Source organism: Vespula pensylvanica, chromosome 1 (assembly GCF_014466175.1).
Source record: "Vespula pensylvanica isolate Volc-1 chromosome 1, ASM1446617v1, whole genome shotgun sequence".
NCBI lineage: Eukaryota > Metazoa > Arthropoda > Insecta > Hymenoptera > Vespidae > Vespula > Vespula pensylvanica.
The window spans coordinates 17,929,641-17,956,231 of record NC_057685.1 but is presented as its reverse complement, the minus strand read 5'-3'; the positions used below and the strand labels follow the sequence as shown (position 1 = coordinate 17,956,231).

General features: G+C 28.6%; 1 protein-coding gene across 2 annotated transcripts; it reads left to right on the top strand.

Moving 5' to 3' along the window:
- The first annotated feature begins 599 nt into the window (after positions 1–599).
- Positions 600–25,067, top strand: LOC122632526 (Y+L amino acid transporter 2). Of its 2 annotated transcripts, XM_043819420.1 has the most exons (12): positions 600–890; positions 10,848–11,098; positions 11,627–11,873; positions 17,222–17,347; positions 19,345–19,483; positions 19,994–20,117; positions 20,388–20,588; positions 20,939–21,013; positions 21,696–21,855; positions 21,940–22,032; positions 22,559–22,617; positions 24,319–25,067. In XM_043819420.1, exons 2-12 carry the CDS (start codon positions 10,853–10,855, stop codon positions 24,319–24,321), a joined length of 1,473 nt encoding a protein of 490 aa, XP_043675355.1. In that variant the 5' UTR covers positions 600–890; positions 10,848–10,852; the 3' UTR covers positions 24,322–25,067. The 2 variants fall into 2 exon arrangements, with proteins under 2 accessions (XP_043675355.1, XP_043675347.1); XM_043819412.1 differs by lacking the exon at positions 22,559–22,617.
- The last annotated feature ends 1,524 nt before the right edge of the window (positions 25,068–26,591 follow it).

The window sequence follows — 26,591 nt, the reverse complement described above, 5'->3', positions numbered from 1 at the left end:
AAACTACGTTTTAATCATAAAGTAATAATAAATTCGTTAACGTGTAATTAAATGCCTTAAATTAACAAAAACACATTATTATTGTATATCTATAACCTTTATAGATCAACCGAGAACTAATACATACATACATACATACATACATACATATATATATATATATATATATATATATATACATATACATATGGAAACAAGAAATTCGTTTTAACAATATTACGTTTAACAAACTTACGTATTCATCCCCCCACCTAAGGGAGGAACGACTCTTTTGTTACTACATACGTTTAAGTTCGAAAGTGTCATGCGCCAGCTCCGGTGTCTATATAATATACACATATACCTACACATGCGCAGAAACGTTAGTTATATAGCAAAGAGAGGGTAATACCTAAACGCGGAACGGCAGCAGCCTCGTTCGGAGAGAAACGCAAAGACGGATCACTCAGAGCTCGACCACCGTGTCGCGCATAGCTTCCCTGTCTCCGTCTAATCGTGTTGTTTCTCTATCTCTCTCCTTTTCTCCTTTCTATCTCATTCACTCTTTCTCTCTGTTTCCTTTTCTTCCTTTATCTCTTTTCCTTTCTCTCTCTTTCCCTCTTTCCCTCTCTCTCTCTCTCTGTCTCTTCTTCATTCTTTCTATCTAACTATTTTACTCTTATTTTTTTCTGTCATTCATCATCTTCGTCGTTATCACGAAACGAGACGATCGAGACAGAGGGAAGTACGTCGATTATCTAGTGTGTATGTGCGTGTGTGAAATATGATCCTTTATCAAGGATTTCGACGTACTTAGGATCTAAAGGGATCTAAACTATCGTCCACGACCCAATCCGCATCGAGAAAATTGTAATATCGCCCGAGGGATTGCAAGTGATATTTTATAAGGGGTAAGTTTCTTTATTATTCAATCAGTTTCTTTTTGTTTTTTCGTTTCTCTTTTTTTTTATGTTTATACGTCTTACTGTAATGTTTATGGAAATTTTTGAATATAAATATGTATTATATAAATATATATATGTATATATATATATATATATATATATATATATATTATACGTATTATATGTTATATCGTATAATTATAATCGTACAATTTTATCGTATTATTTATCGTACATTATAATCGGAGAAACAGAGGGTAAATAATCATTGGCCTGTACCTCTTTTCTTTTTTTTTATTTATTTTTGTGTGTCATTCTTTGAGATTCTTAGACAAATTTTTCGAATATGATTATGTATTATAATTATATCATTCATACATACATATACACGCACACATATCTATATATACAAAAGAAATGATCATAGAATATATTTTTGGTTATCTCGAATTATTCTTCAGTGTTTTCTACTTGCGTCAGCGTGCATGAATGCGCGTGCGTGAGCGAGTACGCTAGCACGTTACCTTTCGGTTTTTATATCAAAAGATTCTTGAATGAAAATCTACGTGTATCGAATTGTAAATAGATTAAATGTGTTTACGTGATTTCGAAATGTCTTAAGAATTTGTTAAAAGTGTATTCTCTCGGGATTCGTTCGACAACAATTTTTTTTTCGTGAACATCGAAACAAGCAGTATGGCCGCCCTTCCGAGTGCTTTAAGAAGAATACGTTTTCGTATCGAAGTGCTTACTTACGAATGAAAGTTTCTTCTCATTTTTCTTTCTCGACTCTCTCTTTCTCTTTTTAGTTTCTTCATTGAGATTATATTTTTTTTCTTATCTGCGAAATCGTGCTTCATGCAAATCGAGAGAACGAAGACGATGCATTCAAAGTCGTCGTCGTCGTCATCGTAATCATAAATTATTATTCGTTCAGGCAGCTGGTATTTATTTTCTTCGATAAAAGGAAGAATTAATCCGTATGTACTGCGATTTTCATGAGCATTCAATCGTACTTTATACGATCGTAATAAAAATCATGTGAAAATAAGAAAGATAAATAGAGAGAGAAAGAGACAGAGACAGACAGAGAGAGAGAGAGAGAGAGAGAGAGAGAGAGAGAGAGAGAGAGAGAGAGAGAGAGAGAGAGAGAGAGAGAGAGAGAGAGAGAGAGAGAGAGAGAGCGAAAAGAAGAGAAAGAAACAAAGATAGAAAAAAAAGTTAGAACTTTCGACTCAGTTATTATCGCATTTTTTTTTATCTTTTTATATTCTTCTAATATTCATACTATATATATATGATGTGAAATATGATAAGCACGTGGCAAATTCGTCGTTAATGGTTCGAGAATTATGCTAATTCTTGGCAAAACAGATAAAGTAGGAGACAAAGAAAGAGGGAAAAAGAGAGAAATAGAAAAAGAGAAAGAGATTACAAAATTACAAATTATTTTTGACGTCAATTATGAGAAAAGATAAATTTGCTTCTCGTTTAAATATACATGTATAAGTATGCATATATCCACGCATATATATAATATATTTATTATACATATGTATATATTGTACACACAGCATATATATATATATATATATATGTATATATATACTATGATAATTTCGGGAGTGATAACCCACTTTTTCTTAATGCTTCAGTATATTGTCAATTTAAACGATATCCAAAGAAGAAAAATATATGTTTATAAAGGTAAATAAACGAAAAATTGTAATATCAAGATTAAACGAAAAAGTAATTTAAGACTTTTGTACAAAAAAAAAAAAAAAAGAGAGAAAAAGAAAAGAAATTATTTCCCATGCGAAAGGCCATCTCATCCATATTGTTCGAGTGAGATTTCTCATGATTCAAGGTATGCTGGCTCTGTAGTAGAGAGAAAAAAAGATTTTGCACATAATAAAAAAAAAAAAATCATTTCTTCTTTTTCCATAAAATTTTTCTACAGAAATCATATAAATCCATAAATGTTAAACATCCTTCTTAAAATCACTTATTGTATCTAGCACATCGAATTCATCTTTTTCGTATTGTTTCGATATATGGCTATACTGTTTCCTACATTCGATGCATTCAGTATCATCATTTTTTTCAAAACCTTCTTCGATTAGAAAATCTGACAAAAATTTCATTTATGTTCACGTTTACGTTTGTCTAAATTTTGTGCTCGTTTTGTTACTTTAGCGTTACTCGAAACATTTTGCATTTACATTTTTTAATTCGTTGAACCATATCTGACAACACATTGCGGATTGGATTAATTTTATTTAACATTGTATCTGGCGTGTCTATCATGGGAATCTTTTTATTAATTGCTACCAGATGAAAAAGATTCTGGTTCATTATCTCTGTTATGTTCTGTTACATGAGGCACATGTTATTTTGATGGTTGTTTTTCAATTAAGAAAACGCATAATATACCTTCGTCATTAAAAATGATTAAAAATTCACGATCTCTATAAGCAGTCGGGTTTACATCGTAAGAACGTAACAACGTATAATTTTACGGTGGGGTCAGTTATTCTCGAAAAAATTGAACCATCTATAAGTACAAATAACTTGTCTAATTTCTTAATTGAAAACAAAGAAGAAAAGTGTCATTTATGAGTTTTATTAATAATTATCAGTCCTTTCACTTAAAATATTTGTGAAATCTATTATATAGAAGTGTATCTATTAAATATAGAATCGAGTTGTCTGAACTGCAAGGCCGTCTTACCCGGAATTACCCTATATGTGAATATAAGATATATGAATACGTGATAAGAAGATTTATGTTCTTGAAATATCTCATATGGAAATATATGTACAATAGTATTTACGTAAGTTAGGTCTTAAACAATTTGATTAAACGTATCTTTTTTTTTCTTTACTATATACATACATATATATATATATATACACATAAATATGTGTATAGAAATGTATATTTACACATATATACATATGGGTTCATTGATCTCTTTATCATTGTTTTAAAATCGTTAATAAATGAATCGCGAAAGTGAACTTTATTCGTTAGTACGAAAAGCAGGTTCGGAAAATCCGGTCGGCGACCCACGTGGCCTATTGATTTTCTTGGTCGCCACGCCACGCCACACCACTCCACTCCACTTCACTGTTCTCGGTGGTGGAAACTGGCCTCTTCGACTTCACTTAATGTCTCGCGAATATCACGTTCCTTTCCTGGTATTCATTCCTTCCTACGACGAAGATTTCATTAAGAAAGAAGAAAGAAAAAAAATATATATATATAAAAAATAAAATAAAATGATAAAAAAAGTAAAAAGTACAAATATTCGAAGCAAATTTTATTACGAATTTTATTACGGATTATTTGAGTCGTAATGATTATGAAAGTGGTTTGATGGTAAATTGAAAATTATAAAAAAAAAGAGGATTATTCGTTCAGCGAGTATGGCATATATGATGTAATTATACGAATTATGCATTAAACGAATTTTTTTTTTTTTTTTTTTAATATTTTTGACTCGTTCTTAGACTACTTTTATAATCATCGGTTCATTTTATTACGTTTACATACGTATGTATAATAGGTGTTCGTCTCATTTGATTCCGTCGTATTATATATATTTGTCTCTTTCTATTACGCATGAGAAAATGTGTGAAATAATGCTTGAAATCGAATTGAATATTTTTACGAATAGATTAAATTAAGAAATATAAGAAATTATAATAATAATAGATGAAAGGAGATAATCAAGACGATTCGAGACAAATTTGATATTAGAGCAAATTATAATGAATTATTTCTATATAACAGGTGTCTCATTTAGTTTCATCATGTCAATATATATTTGTATCGTTTCTTAATTTCTAATATACATAAAGATATACATGTCTAAAAAAAATGTATAGTTTGATCTCTCTTTTTTCTTTCTTTTTTTTTTATCTATGATTTGTTCGTTTGAAATTCGTCGAATCAAATGTTATTCTAAGTATCAGACAATCTACTCGCAAACAGATCGATGACAGCGTGTCTTTGCTCTTTTCGTGAGTACCTTAAGTACAGTTCATGTCGTACGTGGGTCGTTGGCGCTGATGTTAGCCTAAGATCAATAAAAGTGATGTAACATTTGAAGGGAGTTTCGTATGCTGTCCATTCCATCCATGATTGAAAATTGAAATACCCTTTCAGACATACCAAGAGATTATATTTAGTTATCGTGAGAAAAATCAAGGACGTTGAAACGATTTATATATACGATAATCTGTAACATTATTATTTATCATGAAATTTTTTCCATTCTATTGTATTTTCAAAGAATAGTAATGTCCGATATCACGAAAAAGATATTTTAAAGATTTTCGTTATGATTCTGAAAACATTGTTTAATAATTTTAACAATTCCAATATTTTAATTGATACACCTTTGCATATAACGCGTATAGTCTTTGAGATGATTATTCCATAATACATAATTCGTACACCTTCGTAATTTTATTCCACACATGGATAGTTTGTTATTTGTGTGAGTTCTTGAGAAGACACGTGGTCGATATTGGAGCACAGTAAGGAGAAAGTAAAAAGAAAATAAAAGAATAAAAATATAAAAAAGAAAAGTCACGGACGTGTTGTATACAATGAAAATCGATAGGTCGTTCGACGAAGGGTTTTATTATATTACACATATCTATAAATAAATAAGTACACAGGTGTATATATACATATATATACATATACATATGTAAATGACATTTGCACACAATAACAAAAATCTTTATATGTTCCTTTACCTATCTAATATTATATATATGATATAAGATAGAGAAGTATACGCACGTTTCACGCACACTAATGTATGATCACGTAAGCTGCGATGAAACTAAATAAGAGAGAGAGAGAGAGAGAGAGGGAGAGAGAGAGAGAGGGAGAGAGAGAGAGAGGGAAAGAACGGAAGAGTGAGAAAGAGAGAGAGAGAGAGAGAGAGAGAGAGAGAGAGAGATTCAAAGAAGCAGTACCAGTGCCAGACTGACGCATTAGGACTACGAATTAGGGAGCGTCAAACTCGTCTTTTCCCATGACGAAAGCCCTGTTGTAAAATCGTTACAACTTTTTGAAACTCTTAAAAACAATTTTAATATTTTTTAAATGTTTGTGAGTGTATTAGTAATACTTTATAATATTACTTTGAAATGATATATTTATGATCTATTTCTTTTTGTTATTAAATTAATAGTTTACATAAAAATTTGTCACATATAAATTATAGTTAATAAATTTCTATTGTACTATATATATATATATATGTATATATATTATTTTTTATATAGTAATTTAATATATAAAAGTATAGTATAATATAGTGTAACTGTACTGATAAATATATTTACATATATAAAAAAATAATACTATATTATACTAAGCTCGTTACCATAATAAGTTTCTTTATAAAATAATCTTTATGTTGTACTATATTATACTATACTAAATTGTATACAATATAGATGTATTTATCAATATAATTATATTATATAAAGTTATTGCATAAAGTACTATATATATGTATGTACATATATACAAAATTTATACTATAAGTTTCCCATTATATAATTTCTTATTCAAACATAAAAAAAAATTGGTTTGAAGGTTAATGATTGTGCAACTTGAAAACTACATATATTTATAATACAGATATAGACGTTCATCAATTTCATTCGAGTAAATCAAACAAGTCGAATATAGAATTCAGAAAAAAGAAAAAGAAGAATAATCTCCCTTTATTTATTTGATTAAACGCTTATCATACATTTGCAACAAATTATACCGTAGCACATAATTCATTTATCTGTTCTCTTGATTCGCATTACTCGCAGATACATACAAGAAAAAAAAAGTATTATCTCTTTGGATTTTTGAATTTCATGTATTGACACAAAAATGAAAACATTTAGGGATATAAATATAGAGATCCATTATATATAATACGATAAATTTCATATATGATAAAATCCTTTTATATAAATGATCTATAAATAGATCTATATAAGATGTGCCATATTATATAGCTCTACATTTATATTATTGATATTTTCTTTCATTTCTTTCGGTTGTCGAATTATATATCTATATAATATTAACATAATATAAATCCATGTAATATAGATCTATATAAAATGTATTTCTCTTATTTTGTATATATTATTTATAGATCTTTTATATAAAACCATATACATATATATATATATAGGTATAGATAATTTTTCTTTCTTTTTTTTATATTATCGATTCTCGAAGTGACCTCTTCGATTTGATATACATATGTAATATGCGCATACATACACGAAGTATTTCACGAACACGTTCTACTGTATACGCTTAAGTGAATAAGAACGAGAGAGAGAGAGAGAGAGAGAGAGAGAGAGAGAGAGAGAAAGTATAAAAGAAAGAAAGAGACACAAACTCGCAATCTTTCTTTTGTGTGTCTCGTTTTCTCTGAATAAGTTCTCACTAACACTATACAACGATTCTCTCCCATTTATCCTTATTTTCTTCCTCTCGTTTGAGATTCTCTCTTCTCACTACTGTCTCTCTTTCAAACGTTAATACGATACTCGGCATCGAGCTACAACCAGCTGACGCTGGACTTTCTACCTTTTTCTTCTTCCACCTAACAAAAAAGTTCTTGATTTATATATAAAAAATTAGAAAGTTTATAAAACATATACAAGGAGGATAATAGTTCACTAGGATGGTCTTATTACGAAGTGAAAATTGTACGAGAATTCTTTGTACCTATGGCACTTTTGGTAGGTAACATATATATACTTTTATACATATATAAATTAAAAATTTATAAGAAATTAACAAATGTTAGTTTACTATGTAGGATTGTTTTATTATGAAGTGAAAATTGTGCGAAAATTCTTAACACGTTTGATAACTTTAACAAATAAATACATACGTGTATACATATGCATATATGTATCACTACGTTTATTACTATTAAAAAAATGTTTTTCCTTGTTTCTGTCTTTATTGTCATTCAAATCAGCTGTTTTATCAGCAATTACGCATACGTACATGTATGTATTTAAACAACGTTTGCTTACGTACGTTCAACATAAACTTAATATATCAATATTATTTATCTATTTTTCATTATCACTGTCTTTAGAAAAACTTCATTTTGATAAGAAATGTGTATAAATATTCTCAACTATCAATATCATTTTTAAATTTATAATTAACACGTACATATTTGTATACATATTTATTTGACATATTCATTTGCAATGTATTTCGATCGATAATAAATCGAATTCTCGAACGATTTATATTCTCAGTGATATATGTGTGATATTGATTATAGGAAAGAAAAAAGAAAAGAAAAAAACAACAAAGAAATAGTTGATGAAATGATCGAATAGTCGATCGATCAAATCGATAATTAAAGTTGTTTCTTATTACTTCTGTGTTTTGTCATATGTAATTTGCTTCCTTTTTCTTTTTCTTTTAAATTTAACAAAAGTACGATATATATTATAAATATACAAAAAAAAAAAAAAAAAATAGAGAAAAAGAAAAGAAAATGTCATTTCAAATAAGATTGCAAAACTCACAAAATATTTGAATAATTTTTATGGTAAAACCGGTATCAACTATGAATCAAACGCATTTATTACTCTATCATTTTCGAAAATATATTTCAACTTTCACAGTCTTGTAACTCACGATTACTTACTCAATGTTAACTTGTAAGATAATTAACGAATCGATCTGTAATTATTTAGTCGGTGATTGCAACTGAACGTTCGCAAAGTAAAATCAATGTATATATCGTGGCGATTGTAACAGTATATAAGTAACAACATATAAGTACATATATACATAGTTATTACCTTCTCTCTTATAAAATCAAGGTAGACTTCGATTACGATTTGATAGTTGATTTTTTGTTATTAATTCACGTAATCAAACGAGAATGGAATTTATAGTATTTTCATAATAGCGATACATGCATTCGTAATATATATATATATATATATATATATATATATATATATATATATATATATATGTAATATATATGTATATATATACATATGTAAATACATACATATATATATGTGTGTGTGTGTATATATATACTATATAGTTTATATATTGGAAGTGACTGTTGAGTTTAATAATTAAGTTGGAACAGGTTTCTCATAAATTAATTTCAGTATGAGTTCGTCGACTCATAGAAAGGTGTGTACTCACAATCGGTAATTCGATTGGTCGAAATGTCATATATAATAGTGATTCGTTTTCCTTCTTTTTTTTATCCATTTAATTTTATCAATAAAATTTGTAAATTACGTTTTCATTAGATTTTATAACTTTTCTTATTAACATTTTTTTCTCTCTTTTTTCTATATATATATATATACAAAATGACTCATATATATAACTTTACAAACCTGTCTCTTAAACAGCTTCGATTAGAAAAATGATTAAAGTTAATAATGACACGTTTAAATACGAGGTTAAATGTTATTAGAATAACATTAGAGATAATTTGCATATATTTTCGAAATTGGATAAATATCGGTATATATTATTTTTCAATGTAATAGTAATACTAATTTGTATGTTAGGCGAGGATGAAACGAATTTGAATTTTTTCAAGCGCAGAGATATTTCTCATTTATTTTCAAGGATATATATATATATATATATATATATATATACACATATTATTTTTCAATATAGTAATAGTAATAGCAATAGTAGTAGTAATTTGTAATTAATTCGACGTCGAAAACAGGGACTATCGAAATAAAAGCTTGTAGATATTAGGTGTGCTTTCTAGTGAATATACCGGTTATAGTTAATTTCTCGTGAGAGAAATAAATAAAGAGAGAGAGAGAGAGAGAGAGAGAGAGAGAGAGAGAGAGAGAGAGAAAAGAAAGATAAAGATACATTATTCAAAAGAACGATAGAAATTTCTTGGAGGAAAATTCAAGAGAAGCTGTGTGACGTTCACGCCAAATATATATTCTCTCGTCTTTTATTGAAACAGTTGAGAGAGAAAGAACAAGAGAGGAAGAGAGAAAGAGAGAGGAAAAGAATGAGAAGAAAAGTCGATGAGTGTGATAATGAGACACGTATACGTAAACGCTAGAGCGCATAAAAGAGCGCCTCTAGAAATCTTAGAAGTTGCATCGAACAAATGAGAAAAAAAAAAAAAAAGTGGAAAAACATAAACTCTCCGTGTCTATTTAGAATTATCTTTCTTTTCTTTTTCTTTTGTTTGTTAGCAAAATGAAAGAACTAACGAACAATTTTAATTACGAAGTTTTGGAGTTTTAGCGTTAAAGTTAGTTAGTTAATTCTTTTTATAATACTTGTAATTTTATTAAGATTCTTTGATTTTTATTAAAAAAACTTTAAGAAGATAGTATACTAACGATTCGAATTAGAAAATTTTTCAAATGAAATTTTTTACTGTCATATATATCTGTTATCATTCAGATAAGTATCACTCTATTAATTTTATTTACATATAACGCAATTGAAATATCTTTCGACTTTTTTGGTAGACAAAATTAGAATTACGAAGAAACTAGGAAATAGAAAATGAGAAATTAAATAATTTTTTTAGCCGTATCATACACGTAATGATTAAGTTAAGTATTACTTCGTTAATAACTAACCGACTATCTTTCACCATACGTAAACTGATTGTATAATAATGAACTTTTTAAATGAAAACGAGTAGTTCTCAAGGTCGTTCAAGCTCATATCACACAATGCTCATTAGAAACGATAAATATCAAATTGCACATAGCGATAATTTTTTACTCTCGTTCGTTTAATAGCTTTTTAAATGAACTCGTAATTACTTTGTCCTCGATTGATAATTAAAAAAATAAATAATATATTGTTTACACAGGTATATATATATGTAGGTGGATAAAAGCATACATACGTTTATTTTTCAGTGAACATGTCGAAGTCAGGAAGCATCAAAGATGGTGAAAAGGGTCCATACGACCCAGTGCCAACCAATAATGACACAGGAGGAGACGAAATTAAACTTGAAGCAAAAATGTCTCTTCTCAATGGCGTTACCGTCATCGTTGGTTCGATCATCGGTTCTGGCATCTTTGTCAGTCCAACCGGTGTTTTAAAACATACTGGAAGTGTTAATGCTAGCCTTTTGGTATGGACTGCTTCAGGAATTTTTTCCATGGTAAGTTATTTGAAACAATATTTACTAAAAGAAAAGAAAAGAAAAAAAAAATATTATACACGTGTTTTCCAAAATATATCATTTATAAATATATTAGATATAAACCAAGAAAAATTTTTTACCTATTTTCAACAATACTATTTTAATTATTAATACAGTAGAGTATATTACTACTATTAATAGTAGTAATAGTATATACATTACTAATATATTAGTATATTTATGAATACTGTATTATTATGAATATAATTTTTTGTAAAATTCAATCATAAATTATAAAAAAGAAGAAACTTATTTAAACCAACTTATTACAAAGATCAATGGTCTTTTCTTTAATTTTTATTATACATTTATATTAATCTCTTTGTCCGATCTTTCAATCTGTTATCAATGATAGTATTTTTTATTATAGTACATTGAAGTTCCTTTTTTTATCAATGATAAATTTAAAAGAAAAAGAGAAGAAACTCGATATACTTTAATTTATATTTTTCTATTATTTTATTTATTTTTTTATTCCATAAATAGGTAGGAGCCTATTGTTATGCCGAGTTAGGTTGTATGATCAGGAAGTCGGGCGCTGATTACGCGTATATCATGGAAACCTTTGGACCCTTCATGGCCTTTGTAAGACTTTGGATCGAGTGCATGATAGTTCGACCTTGCAGTCAAGCTATCGTAGCCTTGACCTTCAGCATTTACGTTTTGAAACCTCTTTTTCCTGACTGTGCTCCACCAGATGATGCTGTACGATTACTTGCTGCCTGTTGTATATGTAAGTTGTATATACACATACACACACACACACACACACACACACATATATATAGATATAGGTATAGTAAAAACACTTAGAATTATTAGCCTTTTAGTCATAATTAAATTTTACTAATTATGACACGTCATTGAAGTAATTGGTGATTATATATGTTTGATGATTATATATTTTTTTTCTTTGTTTTCCATACATAAATATAGTAAACATTAAAAATTATTGATTATTTAATTAAATCAAAATTAATACAAAATTTGATTAAAATGTCACTCTCAATGATCCACCATTGAAGCAACCAGTGATTATATGTATATATATTGTATAATACGTTAGGTCGAAGTTAAGAATTAAATTCGAAAAAAGGGGAGAGGATTTGCTTGAGAAGAAAGTTTGTTTGCAAAAAAAAAAAAGAAGGAAGTTCATTCGTTGAACTATATTTTTTTGGCCTTGAGCGTGATAGCAACACTAATTGAATATAATTTGATTCCCACCGAAACAATTTCGTTTCTTAGCTCCTCTTCCTCGTCTTCTTCCCCTTCTTCTTTTTTTTTTTTTATCTTTGTACTCAACCTCCTATTTCGTCGATCATCTTCTTTGATTTTCTACGAACCCCTATTGAAAGATAGAGAAAGGGAGAGGAAGAGAAAGAGAATATGACATAGTTGAATGCCGCCTTGTACAATATATATTACAAATGGGTCATCTTCATAATATACGTTTCTCAATTCATCTCTATTAAATTAATTACATCTCGAAAAGAGTTGACAGATAATAAAAAGATATCAACGAGAGGGAGAGTGACAGAGAAATTCTATTTGAAAATTTCATTCGTTAAGATGCTTTTAATGTGTCACACGTTACAGAATGATATCAATGTCAGATAAAAGAAGAACAAAGATAAACGTTTGTTAATTTTTATCATAAGTTTATAAAAGAATTTGTTTTATTGATATTAAAAATACTAATACTTTTTAATACCATTGTAAAAGAGATCGATATTTTAATTTCTTCTTAGATGATACTAAACGATTAGCATAGTATAATACCGAAGGACGATCGTTTGTTAGAAAGTCAATGTTCTTACATACAATAGGAAATTCTATGGAAAAGAAGAATCGGCAATATCCTAATGGTCTTAAGAATTCTCCAAGGCAGGAAGGTTTCTCATTCCTTTTACGATCTCCCTTTACTTTCTAGAAAACTTCTTTTATCTCGAATAGCCTCGAGAGTTAACGCGTGGGTGGCAATGACGTCCTTCAAGGATCTTTCTCTCTTGATCCTGGAAAGAACGTTGCCTGATCATTAGAAAGGTATCATTTACCAAGGGTAGGATTCTTGAAGTTCCCTTCGTTTTCTTTCTTTCTGTTTTTTTTTTTTTTTTTTTTTTTTTTTTTTTTTTTTATTTATTCATCCAATTATTTTTTTTTTTGTTGAATTGATTATCTTAAGATAAAAAAGAAAATTTAATATTAAATTTATAAAAAAAAGAAAGCTCAAATATTTTCTAATTAATGTTTTCGATATGCAAAATGTTCGATGCTAATATATCGATTTAGAAAAAATATATGGAAATATATGTAGGAAATATTATCGGAATTTTGACATATTTTCTAATTCGTATTTATTAAGTATATAAAGTATTTCTAATATATTGTTATTAGTAAGCGCGAAAAATAGTTTCTAATCGAGATAATTTAGGAAACAAAATTACAAAGTAAATCTTGTATTACATAGATACAAATAAACATTTTTATTTCGATAATAAAGGAAGTTAAGACTATGAAATTTCTGATTCTATGTCTTTGTTTGAGTGATCTAGGAAATAATGATGGTTCCATGGAACGTATTATCAGTTATACAAAGGAAATGGTCGGCCATTTTCAATCGTGGTTAATGACGATCTCGTTGTGTCACGCGAAGTAGACGAACGTCGATGGATTTATTAGCCAATTCTTCTTGTTATTGAAATTTTATTTGTATTGCGTATGACTGAAAAAGATGAAGAAAAAAAAAATTGTTATAAGGAGTAGAAGAAGGAAGAAAAAAAAATGAAAAGTAAAGGAAAATATTTATAATATAGTATAGTGACCGCGAATGTTTTTATAATATAATATATTTTTCAGTTAATCAATTTTTGCGGTCAAAAAAAGTATGACCACGAAAGATATTATTTTCTTGCGGTCTTTTGATCTACGTAACATTTCTTCTTTTTCTTTTTCTAGTGGATTATTTTACGATGACGCATAGATGAACCAATTAAAGCGTAAACCAATTTGCACTTTAGAATATGGATTATGACATTTGGAAAATATTTGATATATTACATCATTAATTTTTAATTATATTGTTTAGTTTCGTTTTCTTAGAATCTTTAGTAGATTATTTTATTAATAGAAAATTTGATATCATTGTTTCGTTATTAAAAATATTAGAAAACGTTATATCGATTATTATATTAATTATTATGTTCTAACACTTGTATACTTTAATTTATTACATTTTTCCTTCGTGATAACTTTTATAATAGTGTTGAATTTATATTTTAGTTCTTGTTACATATTACACTTTTTATTAATTTTTTATTTCTTTATTTCTTTATTTATTCTTTCGTCTCAATTTTGATTTACATCGTAATCATAAAATTTTATATCCTATTTCGTCGTTAGAAGCGTTAGAACGTATAATGATTGTAACACTTATTGCATCACAATGTTTATTAGTTTTATATTTTACATGTTTTATTTATTTATTTATTTAGTTTTTCTTTCTTACTTTCTTTTTTTTTTTTGCAATATCATTCTTATTTTGTCATCAGAAAATAAGACGATTTCTCAAAAGACCAAGTTCCTCATTATTTAAAAAAAAATAGGAAATACGTCGGAGCTCAGGGGAATTCACTCGAGCGAATCACTCCTACTTCTTTTCTTATCGTCGACACGAATCACGATTTCGTATCGGACTTGGAATTGCCCGGTAGTAAAGTAACGCATGATTGCTAGAAAGCACGGTAAAATTGATAGTAAATCCGTAAGAGGATTTTCCTTATGTTGTCAGTTGCGTCCTTCTTCCTACGCAAATTCAAACTAACAATACATGTAATCCAGTATGATAGAAAATGGAATACCGTCGGTTCTCAAGCTCTGCACTATTTTAATTTCCGTTTAATTGTCTTCCAAAGATAGCAGAGAAGAGAAAAGAAAATAAGAAGAAGGAAAAATCCTTTCATCGAAGTAGACTCTTTTAATTATGTTTGTGTCTCTGTATATTTGTATTTTCTATAATTAGTATTTTTATCTATTAGGATAAATGCTATCTTTTTAAATGGCGACATAAAGTCTAGATCTAAAAATACATAGTAGAAAATATATGCGAAAAAAAAAAATATATATATATATATATATAGACACATCCTGTATAACATTCTTATAAAAGTATTAATTAGAAAATGTTTTGCATGTAAGCATGTATCATCGAAATTAATACTAATTATAATCTAATCAATATATTTAATTGACCAAAAAAAAAAGAAAAGAAAAGAAAAGAAAAGAAAAGAAAAGAAAAGAAAAGAAAAGAAAAGAAAAGAAAAGAGACAATTTAACAAACAAATTTAATCAAAATAAATATCATCTTATAATAACTCTAAAAAAAAAATAACAAGTCGTTGTTCCCCGTGTGTTGTGAACGGTGCCAACGACCACAAGTGTCAAAGATAGAAAGAGAAGGATATACCAAGTAAGAGTAACAAAAAGAGAGACATAGAGAGAAGGAGAAAGAGAGAACGAAACAGAGTGTTGTGAAACGATGACGAGCATAGACTCACGCGACAAAAGACGGCCACCAATCACGTCCAATTGTCATCAAATATAATCTAATAACATGACAACAGACCGACACATAACAACATTAATTCGCCGAAGGGGACAACGAGCACACATACACATTCTCTTTCTCTCTCTCTCTCTCTCTCTCTCTCTCTCTCTCTCTTTCTTTCTTTCTTTCTGCTTAACAAGAAGAGGAAGAAGAAAAATAGAGAGAGAGAGAGAGAGAGAGACGAAAAATGTAAAGGAAAAGAACAGCTTCGCATAAGCAGGGGATGGTGAGGTGGAAGGGAGAAGGCCGGAAAGAATCTCACGTTATTCTGCAGAGATGTTGCATCAGTCGGCATTTCTTCCTTTTCTTCTTCGTTTTCTTCCTTTTCTTCTTCTTCTTCTTCTTCTTCTTCTTCTTCTTCGCTTCTTCTTCGTCATCATCATCATCGTCGTTGTCGTTGTCGGCTTCTTTTAACAAATCCATCAAGGACGAAAACGTAAGAGAAGAAAACGATGAAGATCAAGACAGAGATAATATAACAAATCGTCTAATAAATAACATTTTTTTTACATTTATCAAACACTTTTTTTTTTTGAGATAGATACAGATTCGTACAAAATTGCGTTTCTATTTTTGTAATTTAAAAAGTTACGTCATAGGAACATACGTAAAATATAGCATAAAGAAACAGTGAGAGGATATTTCGTACGTATCTGTCGATTGTTTCAATTTCCCGTCGCACACGAGTAATTTCTTTCGGATAAAAACATGTTTTTGTTAATTTTATAAATTAAAAATTTTTATATGCAAGTTTTCTTTGACAATTCCTTTTTCTTTCTTTTTTTTTTTCTTCAGTGAAAATAGAGATAAATAATCGTTGCTCGTAATTTTGTAATATAAAAATATATATCACAGGAACATATATATATATATATATACATATATTTATGTGTGTGAGACGGAGAATGAAAAAATAATAAGAAGATATTTTTCATTGTTATTAGCATCGAATAGAGCGAATTTTCTTTTCCGCGTACGAACGAACGGATCGATAACCAACCGGAACTCGTTTCTACCCTTTCTGTCGTCATGGCTGACTGGATCGGTGCCAGTGTGTTCTTATTAACAGACTGTAATATATAAAACTTGTTTCCATTGGAAAGAGTTGGAGCAATTTAAGCAGAGATACCCCTGTAAAATTCACCTTTCGAGGATTATATTCCAAATGTTTTATTTATTTTAAGAAAGCATTAAAAAATATTACTTTGTTAATTAAATATCAGCAACAGCTAACATAAAATATCGTTTCAATTATTAACGTTAGTGAAACACTAAGATGAAATAAAAAAAAATTTTTTGAAGAGGAATGTAAAATATAGTAAAATAGTTTATTTAATAAAGTAGATTTTAGCCGATATCAAAGATATACATTAAGAGAAGAAAAAATTTTGCAAAAAAGAAAAAGGAATTTTATTATCCAAGTATAATTGTTTATTTTTTTGTTTTGTTTTTAAATAATAATATTTCTTTTCATTTAGGTGTCCTGGCGTTCATAAATTGCTGGGATGTTAATTGGGCAACAAAAGTACAAGACATCTTCACATATGCTAAACTTCTCGCACTTTTTATTATAATCTGTACTGGAGCGTATCAACTGTTCACTGGTAAGAGTACACTTTACGTATGTAATACTTACATATGTTTTTAACGATAGTGTTTAACGATGAACGATATGAAAAATATTCGAGTCAGCACATTACCGTTGTGCAAGGTAACACATAAATTTTTTGTTCTCTTCCTTTTTTTTCTCTTTTCTTCTCTTTTCTTCTCTTGGCTTCTTTTCTTCTGTCGTTTTTTTTTTTTTATTTATTTTTTAATTCTCTCCTTCGTCCCTGGCCAACACGTTCGTTACTTATTATACTTCATCTTTTTATTATATCGTTGTAAAATAAGAGAACAGAATATTGCGTCAGATGATAAAACACTAACATTTTCTCCTTAGAGCTCCTTTCACATTTTCAACAGGTTCGAGACTAAGGATCGAAATATTTTTGAATCGATCTTATAAATCACACATGGATACTCGCACGATACTGGTTGCACGATACTCTTTATCTATTGTATATATCTTTTATTATATATGTATATGTAGAGAGAAATTTTTGCTCGGTCATCCGGACGAACGTGATCAAGTATGTAATTCGTTACAGGATTAAAAAAATCGTAATCATTTTTCTTACGTATCATTAGCAACACTCTGAATAAATCTTACTGAATCATCGTACGAGAATTTTTAAAAGTGGTCAGTGTTCGTGAATGATCCAATTTTTTTTTAAGGCCCTCATCTTTTTTTCTTCCGTTTTATTTATATTAAATTTGTTTTTTTTTTTTTTAGCTATTGAAACCACTAAAAATTATTTCGTTCATTTTAGAATCGTTAAAGAATAAGTTATCAATTGATGTATTTTCCGATGATAAAAATACTCGTTGTGCGAAACGATATAGAATTTACTTTAATTACTTTGGACGGGAAATTATTATTTAAAAGTGTTAGATAAATATGTATCTTGTTAAACGATATCTGAGTTTTGTTGGAAAATCGTTCAAGATAAAAGCATAACTTGTTATTTATCTTGAAACATTATGAATGAGACAATTTTTTTCTTTTTTTCTTTTTTTTTTTTTTTTTTTTTTTTTTAATATTAAATAGATCTTTTTATGATCCGTTCATTTAAAAAATTCTTTTCTAATTTTATCTAGAAATTATTTTTGACAAGACAAAACAAATATGCGTTATCGAAAATGCGATAGTTTTAAGAAAGAATATTTTATTTTTATTTGAAAAAGTATTATTTTGAAAGATAAAGGAACCATTTCGTTAAATTAACACATTGATTTACATTTTGGTAACGTTAATGACATCTAAAAAATTACTTAGGTTAAAATACATAATGACAAATTTGTTTCTTATGAAGGATAAGAAGATGAGAGTCTTAAAATAAGAAAAAGATCTTGTTCGTACATCTTTTCAGTATTGTCCATTTGTCGGACGAGACAATTTGTCCAATCAAAAAGGTGGATTAAATACGGGCACAGCCGATTCGACGACGTTCACCGTCGCGTCGTGCACGTTATACGCGTAAAAAGAGTATTGCTTAAATTGGACTATTCAACGAAGCGAATTGCTCGCTGAAACGAGGCGGAAACGAAGGCTTGCGAGAATTCACGACTACGAATATCTAAATCTATTCGCGAATATTTCATATCTGTCATAATTTCTAAATCATTGAGATCAGAACGTTTACTTGTTCGGAACGTTTCGAACGATTTCCTTTCTTAAACGTTGATATTTCTTTATGTTAAAAAGAAGGAAAAAGAAAAAACAAGATCATTATTTCCGTTTCAAATTTTTAATTCGAATTTCGGTGTAAACAAACAAATTATAATGATTAAACGAATACCTAATTTCTTTTTTCTTTTTTCTTTTTTTTTTTTTTTTTTAGAGAATATTTGACACATTTAATAAATGTTACAAATGGCAGTGATTAAAATGAGATTGTTTGGTCGAAACGTTTTGAACAATAAAAACGTGATATTATTTTGTAACTTATCCAATTATTACTTTTCTAATTAAAAAAAAAAAAAAAACAAATATGTATAGGACACACGGAGTATTTCACGTTCGAGAACACCAAAACGGAAATCACGTCAATAGCATTGAGTTTTTATTCAGGATTATTTGCTTATAACGGTTGGAACTATTTGAACTTTATCATCGAGGAATTGAAAGATCCTATCAGGTAAGAAATGTTCAGTGTGCATATGCAAATAAATCATTAAAGATTAATTAGCATTGGAATAAATCTGATTAAATGACTGCTCCTCTCGAGCTATGAAAGATTTTATTTCTAAATCGATGTTCGTACGTCTTGTATATTTGTTTATAATTATATATCAAGTCAGAGTTATCTTGTCTACATCGATAATAAATCAGTAATCAATGATGAATGTTAATTGCTATTGACTATCTCTATTACCGATAGGTAGTATAGTAATTAAAAAATGACTGTAGACTCGCAAAGGCCATGTCTTTTATTGTCCTCGATATAAGACGTTGCTCTTGCTCGAGAAGGATGACGTAAGCTTTTCAAGTGCAAACGCTTTTAAACGATCGATAAATGGCAGATCCCGAGGAGGTTTTGTCAACGATCAGATTAACTTATTTCTTGGGGTGCTTGAACGATCATACGATCCTATTCTCGTCGATTTTATTAACGATTGAAACTTCTTTTTTTTTTTTTTTTCTATAGAAATTTGCCGAGAGCCATTGCAATCTCTTGTACCTTGGTTACGGTCGTCTATGTTTTAACCAACATGGCTTTTTATACTACCTTGAGCCCCGTTGAAGTTTTAGGTAGCGGTGCTGTTGCCGTGGTAAGTGTTGATATTTTTCATTCTCGAATAATTTCGTCGTAAGAATTTTCCTCGTCGTAATAATCTTTGATCTTTTTTTGTGTCAACGTAATTGTGATAATTTTTTTTTTTTATGATCGTAATAATTCGTTTTCTTCTTCTTCTTTTTTTTTTACTTTTGACAACAACGACATTATCATGACAATATTTTTTGATAACGACGATAATCGTGATGATACTTCGTTGACAATAATTAATATTTAATTAATATTTCATTCGTATTTATCTCAGACTTTTGCCAATCATCTGTTCGGAGTAATGGCATGGACAATACCAGTGTTCGTAGCTTTGTCAACATTCGGTGCAGTAAATGGAATTCTATTGACGTCTTCTCGACTTTTTTATGCTGGTGCATGCGAGGGACAAATGCCGGAAATACTTACGATGATCCAAATCTCGAGATTGACACCTACGCCAGCTGTTATTTGTATGGTATGTTTGATTAGACGTAAAACGAAAGAAAAAAAAAAAAAAAAAAAGAAAAAAAAAAAGAAAACAGAAAAGGTCTTAAGAGAGAATTGTCGAATAAAATGGGAACGTTTCAAAGCTTTTAATCGAAGAAAATAAATCGATTGTTTACGCTGAACTTTACTCACAGAAATGGATTTTCTTTCGAAAATACGGAATCATCCATTTAAAAGCGTTTTCTACATTTCGATTACTCTCGTAAACGATTTCGTAGATTTCGTTTCTTCGATAAAAGCGTGTCGATTAATCGATAAAGTGCCGGTGAAATGAAATTGTTAAGATAATTGAATTGTTTTCTTCTTCATTTATTGCAGGCACTCCTGTCGATGCTTTATTTGTGCTCATCCGACATCTTTGCACTGATCAACTACGTCGGCTTTGCCACTTGGGTACGTAATATATAATAAAGTTTCTGATGTAACTTTGCCCTTAGATTTCGTCTTACCAATATTTTTTTCTTTCTTTTTCTTTTTTTCCAACAATCTATGAGTCAATGTAATTGACATTGAATAGAATCGCGTCGATATCTTTAATATGTATTCCTTTTTATAGCTTCTCTTATTTCCTTAATAATAGGATCGATCGATGATGTAAATACATTTTTTAATAATTTTTTTAACTTTTTGCGTGCTCGATCGATCGATAGTTACATTTCTTGCATTTCTATTTACGTACTTGATCTCAATGTTATTTAGGCCGCCATTTCTCAATTTACAATGGGTAATTGTATCTTAATAATATCCGGTTGTATGTATGACGTCACACGAACAATAATCTAAACACCTGTTCGTCACATCAATTATTATTAACAACCACAGTGGACGATTGATAATTTCCTAATTGGCTCGTACTAGTTACTTTGGTGCTCATTGCAAAAACCTACGATGCGATGCATTGGCGTAGATACTCGAATTCCTCCATTTATTTTTATCTGTCTTCGAATATTTTAATCTTTCAATTTCTTCTATGTCAAATTTTATTTATAATAAAATTTTACAATTTTGTAATTTATTTGTATTCAATTAAGAATTTTTTTTTTTCTAATAAGAAATGAATAATACTTATTTATAGTTGAGCATTGGCGTCTCTGTCCTATGTCTTCCTTGGCTAAGATGGGCTCAACCAAATTTACCAAGGCCAATTAAAGTAAATCTTGCTTTCCCAATCATCTACATTATCGCCACGCTCTTCGTTACGGTAGTTCCCATGTATATTACTCCTTTGGAAACAGGTAATAAATGTTATCTTAATTGACAGAATTAATTATGTATATTCAAATTCACGTATATTTTCAAAAACATTTTCTTTTTCTCAGGCTATGGTTGTTTAATGATATCATCGTCAGTACCGGTATACTTTGCATTTATTGCGTGGAAAAACAAACCTAAATTTTTCGTCAGGAGTGTTGGTAAGTTAACTTAATAATTCATTTAATAGTTTTAAAATAAATTTTATAGTATCGAGATCAAGTTATTATCAAATAAATTTTATAAAACGATTTTAGATATAATTTATACGTATAATATATATATATATGTATATAATATATTAATAAATAATAGTATTTACAAGGAAATAGTAAATTATTTGTGTAATATAAAATATTTTAATATCAAAGTATACGATTATAAATTTATTGATTTTCTTTTTTAAATATTAATTATGAACTCATAGCGTACATTTCTTTATTATACATTATTTCATATTTTCAACAATTACATATATTTAAATCACAGTTATAAAAAATGTGAACACATGAACATATTGTGATCTCGATACAATAAAAAAATATTTCTTAGATATATTATTAGATTAAATATTATTATTAATAATCTTAACAACGAAGAGAGTATATATATATATACATATAGTTGTTTTCTTTTCGTTTTTTTTTTTTTTTTTTTCATTTCCATTTAACCAATTTATTCCCACAGGCGCCGTTACCAAAACTTTGCAGAAGCTGATGGTAGTCGTCGGGCCAAAGACTAATAAGGTTTAGAACACACTATACATAAATATTTCATTTTCTCATATGTCACGCATGTTTTAGCCTGCTTATCATTACATTTAGCTTATCATTTTTCTTTTTTCTATCGTACGTAAAATTGCACGCTTCACATATATATTTTATTTTTCAAAGATATGACAAAGAAGAAAGTATATATGAGTATATATATCTCGAGGAGTAATCTAGTTCAAAAAAAAAAAAAAAAAAAAAAGAATCTCTCAAAAAATATGTTCGTGTTTGTGTATGTGTGTGTGTTTGTGTATGATTTTTTCCAAAACATTGGCATCATATTTTTTTTTTATTTAATATACTCCTCTTTCGTCAATTGAATATCTGCATAGTTTTGCATAGAAAATATTGTTATGTAAATACATATATCTAACGTGGTAATATTTTATTTTAAGCGGTTTTGTCGTATCGTATGTATATAGAAAAACAATGTTTATTTTATAAAATAGAAAAAAAGAAAGAGAGGGAGAGAGAGAGAGAGAGAGAGAGAGAGAGAGAAAAGCTTAAGTAATATCGAATAATTCATTGGAATTTAGATTCATTCGGAATAGTATAAGCTTCCGTTTCATAAGCTTCGCTTTAATTCGCAGAATCATATAACATCCGTAAAGGAATATTGTCGCAAGTGGAAAAAAAAAAAAATTGATATTTCAAATTAAACCTACAAAAATTATACTTACATATAACGTGACAAATTTATTTTCAATGTCAGCCGCTTAAACAAGACAACAGAATACAACGCAACAAATTATTCTTTCAAGTATAATTAAATTATTTTCACTATTTAAGGAACATTATAAACTTCACTATAATCACATATCACGATTCAACTTCTTCTTCTTTTTTTTTTTTTTGATTTTGTCATCTCTCCCGAAAATAAATATCTTTTGAATTATCCAGTAGGAGAATTTTTATTCACCAACGATTTATATTAAGTGATCCAATGTCATAGATCATTTAATATAGAGGCTTCCACGTGACAATATAAAATTTCTATTATGTAATAAATTTAATTCAATATCCGATGGACGATATATCATTTTTATTTCTATATTTGCGGCTTCTATATTATCGAATTTAAGAAGTATATTACTAACTTCGTCATTTGCGCCAAAGATTGAAACGTAAAATATCCCCATTTCTCGAAAACAAATTTGTAATGTCTCGGAGCTCGTAAGAAGCTTTATCTATATATTTTATATATTTTATATTATATATACATACTATGTAAGAAACTATCAGTTTTAAATTGTGACACTATTCGTTTAGGGATGTAGTATATTAAATCTTTGAGTTTGCATGTATTCGAGACTATCATATTGAAACATAAATTCAACGACTCCACAACAACATGGTAGACTTTCAGGAGCACTTCTTCTTCTATTTTCTCGCACCTTGTGATATATATATATATATATATATATATATATTACCGATTAATTATTATATATTATTATCATTATTAATGCTAAACTCGTCCGTTCCCTCTTTCACCCCCGATAGTCAAGGCTAATCGATCATTATAAAAAAACATATGCTCTAACGTCTGTCTATTCTACTAACTATCCTAACGATCTTATTTAAACAATATATAATGATAAATAATTGATATTGGATAGACATAAGGAAAATAAATTTGTTAATTTTAATTTCTTCTTCTCTTTTTTTCAATTGCAGTAGGCACCACAAAGTTCCTGCAGAAGATAATGGTGGTCGTCGGCAAGTCTAAACCAGCTCAGGTCTAATTGCCTCGCTTGTGTTAGAAAAAGAAAGAGAAAGGAAGAAAAAGAAGGAGGAGAAGAAGAAGAAGAAAAAGAAGAAGAAGAAGAAGAAGAAGAAGAAGAAGACGAAAGAACGAAGATAGATGGAGAGATATAGACAAGATAAGGGATTAGGGATTAAGAGTGTCCTAGGACAAGAGACAGCCATATTGAAGTAGGATACTATCAATCAAATCCCAAAATCTTCCTCAAAATTTCGTCGTTCTCTTTGTATCTTCTTTTTCTTTTTTTCTTTCCTTTTCTCTCTCTCATTCTCCTCTTTCTTTCTCTCTTTTTCTCTCTCTTTTTCTTCTTCTCTCAAGTTCTCTCAAGATTTTCCAGCATCCGTAAAAAGAACATTGTTTATATTTTCTTCGCGAAATACCAACGAATGTTCTTCTTCTTCTTCGTTCGACAGAAATCAACGTGCGAAGGGAAGTAAAGGGGTTGGCCTAAATAAAGAAAAAATAAAGAAAAAAAAAAAAAAAAACAAAAAAAAACAAAAAAAGATTAAATAAATAATAGAAAACTTTCTCGATCGATTTTATCGATATGACGATGTTTACGAGTCACGACAAAAATCTCTTGCGTCTTTTCGTCGATTTGAATTTCCCGCGAAATGATAGTACCTATTGAATCGTTTGTTTGTGGTCATTGAAACTATAACAATAAAAAAAAAGAAGAAACAGAAAAAAGAACAGTAAAGAAAAAAGAAACAAGTGGTAAATTCAATTCGGCGAACGCTTGTTACTCGTTGACACGCAGTGCCCGGCGAGTCAACGTTGCATCATAGTTTTACGATAAATATTGTAATTTTACTGCCATCGATGTTGAAACGCGAGTTATTTCGTGTGATTGATTGATTGATTGATTGATCGATTGATTAATTAATTAATTAAATTATTAATTAATTAATTCATCTACTGCATATATACATATATAAGAAATGTTACATGAAATATGTATCTCTCGCGTTGTACGATCGGACGATTTTATCTCCCCGACATTTATCTCCAGTATTTTAATGAAATTTATTATAATATTTTTTTATTATAGAAATATTGTTTTCTTTTTTTTTTTCTATACTGTTTTTTTTTTCTTCTCTCTCTCTCTTTTTTTTTTTTTTCTTTTTTCTTTTAATTATTCTTTCCTTATTCCTATGAGGAATCCTATAAGGAATTAATTAGGGTATTTTTTAAAAATCGATCGATTACTCGCGAAAATTATTCGTACGATTTTTTTTACACATTCTTGTACATAAATATTACAAATTTATATGTATAAGTCAACGATTTGAAGCACCTTATAGAAGATTATAACGTTTCATCTAATTGGACTACAAAATATAATGTGTAGGTTTATAAAAAAAAAAGGAATTTATTCGTTAAGCGTATATCTATCATATTCATTCTTTCAAATATTTATACATTTCTTTCTTGAAAAATCACTATTTTAAATAATTATTAATTAATTAAAAAATCTACGAATATTTTTGCGACGTTTCTTTTCAAAGAAAGCTCCTTTCTCTGACGAAGCTTTTGGTCCATCGTGTTTGAACTTTCCTCATATAATAAATTTATGCTTTTATGAACATATGCATATATATATATATATTGATTTATATATGTGTATAAGAAAGCTCTGCTGGTTGAATGCTTCTCGTTGTACTTGTAATCTTGTAATTTATGATTTTATCGAAAAAATTTCATCAGAGAAAGAGTTATTCTTTAAAATAAGAAAACGAGCGTTTCTCATCGATTAGGATCGCGAACTTTTATTAGATCGCTCTTAGATCAAAAGAACGCGAATCTCGACGATACAACATATCCCTAAATCGAGCCGTTCTAGGACCAAATATTTTTTCTTTTTTTCTCTTTTTTTTTTTAAATTTTAATTTACCAACCCAACGGCGTAGACTTGCTAAAAAATTAGTTACTATAATTCGTTCCTTCGATTTATTCTTTTAAGATGAAAATAAGTCCTCGGCGAATCGTCCTTTATACTTATTATTATTATTATTATTATTAATATTAATATTATTATTATCATTATTATTATAAGTATTTTGTATTATTATAAGTATATTAATATTATTTGATATATATATATAAATATATACATATATATATATATATATATATATGTATACTGAGTGGAGTAATCACTTTGATTACCTTGAATAGCGTTTCT

Excerpts from the sequence above, each read along its gene's own strand:
- LOC122632526 (XM_043819412.1), top strand. The coding sequence starts at position 10,853 with ATGTCGAAGTCAGGAAGCATCAAAGATGGTGAAAAGGGTCCATACGAC. Across the intron at positions 11,874-17,221 it reads ACTTGCTGCCTGTTGTATAT|GTGTCCTGGCGTTCATAAAT; the intron begins GTAAGTTGTATA and ends CTTTTCATTTAG. Across the intron at positions 20,118-20,387 it reads GTAGCGGTGCTGTTGCCGTG|ACTTTTGCCAATCATCTGTT; the intron begins GTAAGTGTTGAT and ends TATTTATCTCAG.